This window comes from Felis catus, chromosome X (assembly GCF_018350175.1).
Source record: "Felis catus isolate Fca126 chromosome X, F.catus_Fca126_mat1.0, whole genome shotgun sequence".
Taxonomy (NCBI): domain Eukaryota; kingdom Metazoa; phylum Chordata; class Mammalia; order Carnivora; family Felidae; genus Felis; species Felis catus.
Window position 1 is genome coordinate 62,883,775 of NC_058386.1, and position 13,071 is coordinate 62,896,845.

General features: G+C 35.2%; 1 protein-coding gene across 10 annotated transcripts in view; it reads right to left on the reverse strand.

The window, feature by feature from the left end:
• Nucleotides 1-13,071, reverse strand: part of ATRX (ATRX chromatin remodeler) — a 312,306-nt gene that overhangs the window by 112,124 nt on the left and 187,111 nt on the right. For all 10 annotated transcript variants that reach the window (XM_045051014.1, XM_045051016.1, XM_045051015.1 and 7 more), the window contains 4 exons: nt 11,377-11,518; nt 10,079-10,188; nt 3,631-3,777; nt 3,290-3,467 (listed from right to left, as the gene is read on the reverse strand). In XM_045051014.1, coding sequence (XP_044906949.1) covers nt 3,290-3,467; nt 3,631-3,777; nt 10,079-10,188; nt 11,377-11,518 — 577 coding nt within the window. The remainder of the gene's footprint in view (nt 1-3,289; nt 3,468-3,630; nt 3,778-10,078; nt 10,189-11,376; nt 11,519-13,071) is intronic.

The following is a 13,071-nucleotide window of genomic DNA, read 5'->3' on the forward strand; positions in this document are numbered from 1 at the left end:
ATTAGAGTCAAAGACACCATTACAAAATCAAATTTATCTCTATACACACACACAAAGGGATAGATTTGTGCATAGACATAGATTAGTACACATATCACCTAGTTCTGTCTGCTTAGAGGACTTAAAAGCAATGATACTCCAGTAGTAACAAACACTACTAAGCACCAGATCTTGGTTTGTAAACACTATTTTACAATAAGAGAAACCATGGCACATTACTGAAATGGTTAATTCTGGGGTAGGGGGCAGAGACAATATAACATGAGCCTGGAATACCTTATAGTACCAGAAAGTAATGAGGTGCTTAAAACAACAACAAAAAGAATGAAATATCAAAGGGATACACAAACCAATCTACAAATGTGAAAGAGCATCCAATGGCCAAATAGTAACAATTTGAACAGCAAAATAACATTATAGTCTAAAATATAAACTAATAATAGATTATTAGTCTATACTGCTATAAATCAATGATTATATAAAAAGGAAAGTACAAATATTTCTTAAAGAAAAATTCCAAATTTTATGTGTAGATACTGGCCACTAAGGGAGACAGAGCTTACTCCCAGCCTTCCCCTAACTTGGGTAAGCTAGACTTTGTGACTGACTTCCAAAGAACAGGGACAGGTAAAAATAGCAGATCCAGTAATGTCATGTCATTCTAATGTACTCCTGATATGATTGTGATAAGAAGGGTGTTTCACCTCTGGTAAATTTTTTCAAAAACCTGTAACTCCAAACTAATTACTAGAAAAACAACAAATACACACTAGTGAACATAAAATAGGATACTTCCACAGTACTCAAGACTAACAAGATAATGAAAAATAAAGATAGAAATTGTCATAGACCAGACAAAACTGTGAAGACAAGCCAATTAAATGCAATGTGGTATACCCTGGATCAGATCCTGGAATAGAATGCAAACAAGAAAAATGGTCAAATTCAAATATAGTTTGGTGTTTAGTTAACAATAAACCAACACTGTATCAATTTCTTAGTTTTGACAAATCTACCATGGCAATACAAGCTGTTAACAGTGGGAAATCTGGATGTAGGGAATATGGGAGCTTTTTTTACTATCACTTCAAGTTTTCTGTAAAAAATTATTCTAAAGTAAAACATGTTTAAAATGTCACTAAATGATTTACATGGAAATAACAAATGTTACTCTTCACATTATGAGCTTTAATTTTTTTAAATGTATTTCCTCATGAACAAATCACAATATTAAACGTTTGGACACTGTTGTTTTAACTATTCCAAAGCAACTTTCTGAAAAATATGTTGCAATACTATTCACTAGCTTAAAGTTCTCTGACAATAAAACCACCACAGAACTTTTAGACAAATATTTTAATCACGGGAGAAAGATAAACTCATTGAGCCTTAGATTTACAATGGCAATGTTACTTTGGTGCATGTTAGTTACATCATTACCTAAAAAAAGAGGCAAAACAGTACAAACATTTAGTTCTAAGATTAATAAGGTCTGAGAATTTAATGTATAACATGGTGAGTATAGCTGATAACACTAAATTTAATTGTAGAATTAAAATTTGCTAAAAGAGTAAAACTTAAATGCTCTCACCAAAAAAAAAAAAAAATGGGGTGAGTAAATATGTGAGGTCATAGATGTGTAACTCAAAGTGGTGAATCCTTCTGTTAGGCAGGAAGCTAATGGGCAACAGGAGTATGGACCTTAGACGTCTTGATGGAGAGCCCCAACCGAGGACCACCCAGGGACCACCCTATTCCACCCATGTAACAGTCAGTTTGCAATTACAACATCTCAACAGAGGAAGAGTTAAGTTTGTTGTGCATGTTGCACTTTTGCAGAAAGCAGCTGCTTGTCCTTATTTGACCTATGTCTCTAGGATAGAAATAATGCTGTGGTTTCCTACCCCATAAAGGTGTTTCAAATACATATTGGGAAAGGACATGCATAGTTGGCTAATTATTATATAATCCAGGCCTGTCACTCAAATGTTGCAAACCTAGAAACTACCCAAAAGAAAAAACTGATATAAGCCCACACCGAGGAGTTTCAGGGCCTCAGTCTCTCTGGAGTTGCCAGCTTCTCCCTTGGAGTGTACTTTAATAAAACTTTGCTCTGCTTTTCTTTCGTTTCACTGCTCTGTAATTATTTAATGTGGCAGCGAGAATAGCAAGCCACTTTCCTTTTCCATCTAACTCTTGGTAACACTTCCAAATGTATTTATATGTCAAATCATCACATTGTATAATTTAAGTATCTTACAATTCTGTGAATTACACCTGAAAAAAATGTGAAAAGAATATAATATAAAAAAATAAATGAAAAAAAGGTAAAGTGATGGATTCTAAAGAATACTGTTACTCTGACAGTGAAAATTACATTTTCTCAACACACATCTAAAGCCTCAATAAGTGTCTTAATGTAATTAGATATGTTAAGATAAAGTTTAAAAAGGAAAAAACAAATAATTAAAAATTAATTCATTTTGTGGGGCACCTGGGTGGCTCAGTCGGTTGAGTGTCTGACTTTGGCTCGGGTCATGATCTCGCAGTTTGTGAGTTCGAGCCCCGCATCAGGCTCTGTGCTGACAGCTCGGAGCCTGGAGCCTGCTTTGGATTCTGTGTCTCCCTCTCTCTCTCTGACCCTCCCCACCTTGCACTCTGTTTCTCTCTCTCTCTCTTTCTCTCTCTCTCTCTCTCTCTCTCTCTCTCTCTCAAAACTAAAAAGATTTAAAAAAATTAAAAAAAGTAATTAGTTTTGCAAATAGTACAACTTGCTGCTTTTCCAAGTGCCAATTAATAATTAAATATTTGGATCTTAATGTCCTAAGGTTAGACAGTGTTGCAAATATTAATTTTCCATAGTGATGACACTTCAAAACATAATGGGGGGGACCATGTAGCAATTCTTCTAATGATATAAAGTTGGGAAAGAAACTTAAGAACTGTTTTCAGAGTATGGAGAGAGGTCTTGTTATCATCTAATATTCAGACAGCTGGAAGAAAATGCAATTGTGACATAGGTACCTAATGTAATTTTACTTATTAACAAGATCTCCCATAAAACCTTCAAATACTTCCAGACTCAACAACTGAATTCTGAACAGCTGGCAACAGTAAGGGTGCTATCACCTTAATAAAATTTTACTAAGAAAAAAAAAGAAGGAAAAAACCTGAAGGATAAACAAAAACCAGCTACTTACCAGTTGCTCAATAAAGTAGTTACCTGTTAAACCGAACATCAGCAATTTTTTATTCAACTTATTTATCTCAGTGTCTCTTAATATATTACCTGGATCAACCAAAGCTTTGTTAAAGATTTCCTTAAGTTTCCTACTCTTCACATTCCTTCCTTGAGCAAGATTTCTGTACATCTCATAGCCTATGATCATAACACCACCATCTTCTTGCCACCTCTGCAGCATGTAGCTTCTCTCCTGAGGACGTTTCACAGTTGCTAATTCAGAGACCTTTTGTGAGAAAATAAAGATTTTTAAAGGTAGCTATTAGGAATGTAGGAATACTACTTATTCCCATGTAAATATGCATCCTTAATAATTAAAAATCCTTTTCTTTTACTATATGAATTTCTTGCAGTTATTTTAATAAGAGAAAATATTTAAAATATAATACCTCAAGCTTCTCATCATCTTTTAATCCTTCCTGCCACTTTTCAAATTCATTCATCCAATTCAAAGCGGTATTAAGAGGACAAACCACTAAAGCTGTGCTGAAATCCAATTTGTCACACAAAAGAACCGTATGAAGAAAACTTACCACCTACAAAAAACCAAATTAAGTTACCATCTTCAACTAAAATATCAGTAAAAAAGTTAAAATAAATGAAACAATCTTACGATTTAATAACTTGGTTTTCTTCTACCTTTAAACAATAAAGCAACCAATCAAAGCTCACAATGTCCAAACAAGGCAAAGTACATGGAAAGAGATATTATAATATATAAAAAGATGGAGTTTGACTACATAATATAAAAGGTTCTTCTAACCTTAAAGCTTCATGATCCTATGATCAATAATAATAATAATAATATGAATATAAGAAGTAACCATACCAAAACTATGACGAAGTCGCTGGTCTCCACACAACGTCTATCCCCACAAATGTTCAGAAGCTACCATCACCCATTCAGAAGAGAATTCTGCTATGCAGTACTTTTCTATTTTCAAGTGTTCTAACTTGATACCTTGGGAAGATCGAAGCAGAGTACAAGGACCCTAAGCTTGCCTTATCCCACAAATACAACTAGATAACTATCAAATCATCATAAATACCCAAGAAACTGACCAAAAGCCTGGCAGGATAAATTCTACAACTAAAGGTAAAGAAGAGGCCACATCGAAGAAAGTAGGAAGTGTGGAGATGTGGTTTAGGGCAGAAAAGGATCATGGTCGCTGTGGCAGGGAGGGAGCCATGGTTACGGAGAAGGGTAAGGGACAGAATATCACACAGTAAAGCAGACAGGGAAAATGAATCCCCACAGCAACTGGCTTAGAAAGGGAGGGGCTGAATTTCATGAGTTCTTGAAAAAAGCGGGGCTTAAGTTTTAAAGGTCAGCAGTCATCACTAAAATGGAGCCCTGAAGACACTGTGCTGCTCTTGAAGAGAAGGCAAACAGCCCGTGGGCATACAACATGGAAAGAACGAATTGAAGAGCAACTGGAGCACACAGTGGGGAAGATATATGCTTATCTCAAACCACATCCCAGCACTCACCAAGAGACCCCTCCAGGAACAAAAAAACTGGCCAGCACCATTTCTCTGTCCTGACCCTGAGCATAAGCACTGGCACTCCCTACCTAACTTATTTACAATAAGCCCCCAACAACAGCACTCCACTGGAAGCACCCTTCCAAGTCACCCCCAGACCAGCCCAAACCCCTATTCACACCATGTCCCCTGACCAAGGAGTTTTCCTGGTCTTGTTTTAGCAGCAGTTGCAACAGTTCTCATTCCACAAGCAGACCAGAGCACACCTAGTTAAAACTCACCATATTCAGACCATGGACCAAACACTGCTAAGATAAAGAGAGCCTCTGCAGACAACTGGCCTGAAGGATAAAGCAGCCAGGACAAAACAGCAAAGCACACGCAGCACCCATTGGAGTTAGTCCCAGAAGCAACAGACCCTGGGGAACATGGGTCACTATATGGCACAGCACTACAGGACCTCTTCTTCATAAGGCCATTACCCTAAAGAACAGGAGATGTAGCTTACTTTTCTAACACAGTGAAACAGGCACAGAGACACAGACAAAATGAGAAGACAGAGAAATTTATCCCAGATGAAAGAACAAAATAAGGCTAAGGCCAGAGATCTAAGTGAAACAGATATAAGTAATTAACCTAAGAGAGAATTTAAAGTAACGATAAAAGGATATTCACTGGACTTGTGAAAAGAGAGGAAGACATGAGTGAGACCCTTACCAGAGAGATAAAGAATAACACAGCAGAGATAAAACTCTCAATAAACAAAGTGAGAAATAGGCTCCCTGGAATGAAGAGCAGAATGGAAGAAGCACAGGAATGAATTAATGACCTAGAGGACAGAGTAATGGAAAGTAATCACGTTAAACAAAAGAGAGATAAAAGAATTATGCAAAATAAGAACAAAATTAGGGAAATCAGTGACTCCTTCAAACATTAATAACATTTGTATTTATATAACCCCCAAAAGATGATGATAGAGAAAAGAGGGCAGAAAATTTATTTGTAAAAATAATAGCTGCAAGCTTCCCTAATTTGGGGAAGGAAGCAGATATCCAGATCAAGGAAGCACAGAGAACTCCCAACAAAATGAACAAAAGCAGACCCACACCAAAACATATTCTAATTAAATTGGCAAAATATAGTGGAAAAAAACCAACTTTTCAAAGCAGCAAGACAAAAGACAACAGTGACATACAAAGGAAAACCCATAAGGCTATTAACAGCCTTTTCAGAAGAAATGTTGCAGGCCAGAAGGGGCTGGCATGAAATTTTCAAGGTTCTGAATGGGAAAAATCTGTAGCCAAAAATATTCTGTCCAGAAAGGCTATCATTCAGAATAGAAAGAGAAACAGAGTTTCCCAGACAAACAAAAACTGTAGGAGTTTAATGACCAACAAACCATCCCTATAAGAAAATTAAAGGGGACTCTTTTGAGTTGAAAGGAGAGTAAACGTGACAGTATAAAAGTAGGAAACACAAAAGCATTAAAAATGAACATCACTGTAAAACATCAGTAAACGAACAAATAAAAGGATATAAAATATGGCACCATATACAGAAAACATGTGGAAGAGAGCAGGAAACAATTGGTTTGAACTTAAATGACCATCAACTCAATATAGACTGTGATATGTGGAAGAGGCTATAACAAACCTAATGATAACCATGTATCAAAAACCACCAATAAACATGCAAAGAATACAGAGAAAGAAATCCAAATATATTAAAGAAAATCAGAAAAACAAGAAAGAGACAAAAAACAAGAAATGATCAGAGAAAATCTTCAGAAACAATCACAAAACAAATAATAAGATGACAATAAATACATTATCTATCAACAATTACTTTGAATGTAACTGGACAAAATGCTTCAACCAAAAGACACAAAAGGACAAAATGGATAAAAAAAATAGGACTGATCTACACGCTACCTACCAACAGCCACATGAGAATATCTATTCTCACCACTTTTATTCAACATAAGACTGAAAGTGCTAGCCACAGCAATGAGACAACAAAAAGAAACAAAGGGCATCCAAATTGGCAAAGAAAAGGTAAAATGTTCACTATTTGTAGATGACATACTATAGAAAACCAACAGATTCCACTAAAAAACTACTAGAACTGACAAATGAATTCACTGAAGTCACAGGATACAAAAATCAACATACAAAAATCTGTTGCATTTCTATACACCAATAACAAAGCAGCAGAAACAGAAATAAAGAAAACAATCCCATTTACAATTGCACCAAAAACAGTAAGATACCTAGGAATAAACCTAACCAAAGAGGCAAAAGATCTATACTCTGAAAACTATAAAACACTGATGAATGAAGCTGAAGAGGACACAAAGAAATGGAAAGACATTCCATGTTCATGGATTGGAAACACAAATATTGTTAAAATGTCTATACTATGCAAAGCAATCTACACATTTAATGGAATCCCTATCAAAATGCCACCAGCATTTTTCAGAGAACTACAACAAATAATCCTAAAATTTGTATGGAACCACAAGGAACCCAAATAGCCAGACCAATCTTGAAAAAGAGAGGTAAAGCATTACAATTCCAGACATCAAGGCATATTACAAAGCTGTAGTAATGAAAACAGGATGCTACTGACACAAAAATGAAATATAGATAAATGGAACAAAATAAAAAACCCAGAAATAAACCCCAAATTATATGGTCAATAAATCTTGAACAAAGCAGGAACAAATATCCAATGGGAAGAAGTCTCTTCAACAAATGGTGTTGGGAAAACTGGACAGCGACATGCGAAAGAATAAACCTTGACCACTTTCTTACACAGCACACAAAAATATTCAAAATGGATAGAAAACCTAAATGTGAGACCTAAATGCATAAAAATCCTAAAATAGAGCACAGGCAGTAAGGTCTCTGACACTGACTGTAGGAACATTTTTCAAGATATGACTCCTGAGGCAAGGGAAACAAAAGCAAAAAATAAACTGGGCTTCATCAAAATGCAAAACCGCACAGCAAAGGAAACTATCAATAAAATTAAAAGGCAACTTTTAGAATGGGAGAAGATATTTTCAAATGACATATTTGATAAAGGGCTAGTACCCAAAATATATAAAGAACTTACAAAGTTCAACACCCAAAAAACAAATAACCCAGTTAAAAAATATTCAGAAGATATGAACAGACATTTTCCAAAGAAGACATAGAGACAACCAATAGACACAAGAAAAGAAGGTCAACATCACTCATCATTAGGGAAATGCAAATCAAAACTACAGTGAGATATTATCTTTCCTCTGTCAGAATAGCTAAAATCAGGGGTGCCCAGGTGGCTCAGTTGGTTGAGCATCCAACTTCAGCTCAGGTCACGATCTCACAGTTTGTGGGCTCGAGCCCTGTGTTGGTCTCTGTGCTGACAGCTCGGAGCCTAAAGCCTGCTTCGGATTCTGTCTCTCCCTCTCTCTCGGCCACTCCCTGCTCGCTCGCTCTCTCTCTCTCTCAAAAATAAACATTAAAAAAAAATTATTTAAAATATTTATTTTAAATTTATTATATTAAAATATTTTAATATTTTTATTATTAAATATTTAAATACTTAAATATTAATATTAAATATCATTAGATATTAATATTAAATATTAGTTTAAATATATTAAATATTATAAATATTTAAAAATATTTAAGGGGCGCCTGGGTGGCGCAGTTGGTTAAGCATCCGACTTCAGCCAGGTCACAATCTCGCGGTCCGTGAGTTCGAGCCCCGCGTCGGGCTCTGGGCTGATGGCTCAGAGCCTGGAGCCTGTTTCCGATTCTGTGTCTCCCTCTCTCTCTGCCCCTCCCCCGTTCATGCTCTGTCTCTCTCTCTGTCCCAAAAATAAATAAACATTGAAAAAAAATTAAAAAAAAAAATAAAAATAAAAATATTTAAATATAAATATATAATATTTAAATATATTTATATAAATATTAAAATAATATTAGATATTAATTATTAATATTAATATTGAATATTTAAGTATTTAAATATTTAAAATATTATATTAAAATATTTATTTAAATTTTTTTAATTAAAAAAAAAGAATGGCTAAAATAAACAACACAAGAAAAACTAGTGTTGGTAAGGATGTGGAGACAAGAGTCCTGCTGCACTGTTGGTGGGAAAACAAACTGGTGCAGCCACAGTGGAAAACAGTATGGAAGTTCCTCAAAAAGTTAATAATACCAATTACACTACTAGGTATTTACCCAAAGAATAGAAAAACATTAATTCAAAGGCATACAGGCATGTATCCATATGCTAACAGAATTATTTATAACAGCCAAATTATGGAAGCAGTCCAAGTGTCATTTGGTAGATGAATGGATAAACAAGATGTGAGATCACACACACACACACACACACACACACACACAGAGGAGTATTAGCCATAAAAAAAATGACATCTTCCCATTTACCACAACATGGATGGAGCTAGAGAGCATAATGCTAAGTGTAATAAGTCAGTTGGAGTAAGACAAATACCACAGGATTTCACTCACATGGAATTTAAGAAAGAAATGAACAAAGGGAAAAACAGACAAATCAAGAAACAGACCCTTAATTACAGAGAGCAAACTGATGGTTACATTGGGGATGAAGGCGGAGGGGGATGGATTAAAAGATGATAGGGATTAAGGAGTGCACTTTTCATGATTAGCACTAGGTGACATATGGAGTTACTGAATCATTGTACTGTACACCTGAAACTAATATAACACTGTGTGTTAACTAACGGGAATTAAAATCTTAAAAAGCCAAAAAAATCGTTAAAATGGTAAAAAAATAAAAAAATAAATAAAAATAAAAAACAAAGTGTCCTGACTCATTGAGTCTGTAATAGTTATCTTATGGCTTAATATTACATCTATATTCACTAATGTTATCTGTATTACAACTCCTGCCAATCAGAAATGCAGTATTTTAACAGTGAAAAGTATTTTACATTCTCCTTACTACAGGATCACAGACTGTTAAAAAATTGTAAAGGAAATTCCTTACACTTCAAAATCTTTGCAGTTTTTTACTGGCTATGGCTTATAACTCTATTCCTTCACTTCATTAGGATTTCTGCTCTGCCTCACCTCCTAAAAGCTGCACTCCCTCTCTATTCTCTCTGAACTCTTCCTATCTGAAAATATGTATTTCTTATTTGATTAAAATCTCTCAACCACACCAGAATATAAGCTTCCTGAGGAGGGATCTTCTTATTCACCACTCTATCTCCAGCCACTACAACTCTGCCTGGGACACAGAATAGAATCCAATATATATTCTTGAAAACATGAAATGTACAAAAGCAGAATACCTTTCTGTTCTTACCTGTAAAGTCTTACCAAGGCCCATGCAGTGGGCTAGAATGCATCCTGAACCTGGAGATTTCTTTGTTTTTTTTACAGATTCACAGCAGCAGTCCCACATAAACTGAACACCTAAAAACAACAGCTTCATTAAGTTTAATTTAAAGATCCAAGTTAAAAATCTTCCTTCATAAACACATCAAAAACATAACCAAACTTCTAATAAATAGAATTTTAAAAAGGGATAATCTTTAAGTATAAATGAGATGCTCCCAAACCCAATAAGGTTAATTAGAAAAAAGGACAGCAAACACAAGCATACAGCCACTTCCCTTCATTCACTAATCTATCACAGCAAATCTTCATTCCCTGGGACGATTCAAAGAAACATATGAATAATCTAAAATAGAAATGTTATGCAAAATTTTATCCAATTTACAGATTCCTATCAAATATTCTTTCATGCTTGTTGAGTTTATCAGGAAAACAACCCAGGAGATAATTTATCATCTCTCCCCTTATTCAATAGTAAAGACCAAACAAAAAGGGGGATTCAATATCCAAGAAGTAGGAACTATAGAACTTCCCTTATGAATTCATTCATGTACACACTGAAAACTGACTTACTGATTCCATTCTAACGAAGTGGAGAAAAGGGATAATTTGGTATCTTTAAAAATACCAATGTCAGAATATTATTAACAAATATACCTGAAAATGTTCAAATAGCATTTTCTGAAGAAAGCTTTTAGCTAATGGTGGTACCTCTCCCTACCCTGCAGCTGCCCTTAGCCAACCACTGGAGACTATATGAATCCATTTGCTATATATACCATTTGTAAGTGGCACTTATTTCCCCTTCTATAACACTCATTTTCTTTACAATCATCCAATTGTTTCTCCTCATATATTTATGAGCTCCACAGTGGGCAGGGTTCATGTTTGTTTTCCTCACCAATGTACTGCTAGTGCTTAGCAGAATGTAAGGCACACAGGAGACACCAAATATTGGTAAAACTTAATTAAAAATGCTTTAATTAGGGGCACCTGGGTAGCTCAGTTGGTTAGGCATCTGACTTCAGCTGAGGTCATGATCTCACGGCTCATGAGTTCCAGCCCTGCATTGGACATGTGATGACAGCTCAAAGCCTGAGGCCTGCTTTGGATTCTGTGTCTCCCACTCTCTCTCTGCCCCTCCCTTCCTTGCTCTCTCTCTCTCTCTCTCTCTCTCTCTCTCTCTCTCTCTCTCAAAAATAAATATTCAAAACATTTAAAAAAATAAAAAAATAAAAATGCTTTAATCATATAACTGTTTCTTACCATCTACTTGATGGGGTTTCAATTTGATAACCATATTTCTATGAACCTGCACTAAAGGTTCTTTGGTTTCTTCATCTTCATCTAAAACCAACTTGGTTGTTATTGGACACTTGGTGGGTGAAGCATCTTCAATTTCTATCACCTACAAGAAAGGGAATTATAGTTAGCCAACTCAGAGAAATCTTTCAAGCAATACTAAGGAAACTTTTCCAAAATACAGACACATCTACTTACACACCACATATCCAATACTTTGTTCAAAAAGATCAGGACATATCACAGGTTAATACAGGTTTTCCAAAATCAAAAACCTGTACAAGACTGAGTCATTGTGGTAATATGGTTAATTTAAATCATCAGTTCACACCTGACATGTATCAACACACGTGATAGGTAAAGCTGTTGAGAAAAGTAGTATTCTAAAACACTCTATATATGGTACCACCCTAAAGATTTGAATACACACATGGCTCGCAAACAAGCATGGTTCTATTTTCTAGAAAACATCTGAAAATGTGCAAGGGCACATAAGGTTGTCACAAGGACTGGTATGTAACATAGGCAGAGAGGAAGGTAAATACAGATGTTCCACAATGTAAAAGCCAGTCCCAAACAAAAACTGACCCACCCAAGATGCCAAACGACTTCCACTGAAAAACAGTGGAAGTATGCGTTGTGAAAGGAAAAAGCTTTTAGAAATACTGGTTTAAGAACCACAGGCTCAAAAACATGACAACAACATATAATATCCTCTAACTGCAAAAGGAAAACAGTTATCTTAAATAAGTTTCTTATTCAAAAGAAAACTTGGATATAAATACACATGAATACATGTATGTGTATACATTTTTTGCTGTCTTATCCCAATATGTATCCATTACATACTACAACCAAGAACTGTATAATATAGGTATAAATATTCCCATTTTACAAATTAAAAAAAAAGTGAGAGACCCAGAAGTTAAATGACTTATACAAGGTCATACAATTATCAAATATCACAACACTAAGATTTACACCCAGAGGATCAGACACTAGAGTCCTTGCTCTTAACCACTACACAATACTATTTTAATAAAGGAAATGCTTCTATAAACAGTTTTGTTCCATGAAAACCAATAAAATTCATTATTTTGAAATTACACACATTATGGGGATCCTGGGTGGTTCAGTCAGTTAAGCATCCAACTCTTGACTTTGGTTTAGGTCATGATCTCACAATTCATGAGAATGAACCCCATGCTGGGCTCCATTCTGACAGTACAGAGCCTGCTTGGGATTCTCTCACGCTCTCTCAATGCCCCTCCCCCATTTGTGCACATGTGTGCTCTGTCAAAATAAATAAATAAACTTTAAAAATAACTGCAGACATTATGATGTGTAAGGAATGTCATATAAGGAATAAAACTTAGCCAGTATTTTCTTTCTTATTTAAAACTGTAACTATGGATTACTTAATATTCACTATGGAAATTTTCAAAGGTAAACAAAAGTAGAAAGAATAGTATAATCAGCCCTGTTACCCATTATCCATCTTCAAAAATTAACAACTTCTGGTCAGTTTTTTTTCCATTGGCAGCCTCCTCCTACCCATTCTCTAACTCCTCAGATCCCACAAATGATTTTGAAGCAAACCTGAGAAAGCATGGAATTTCATCTGTAAATGTTTTTAAATGTCTCTTTAGAAGGACACTC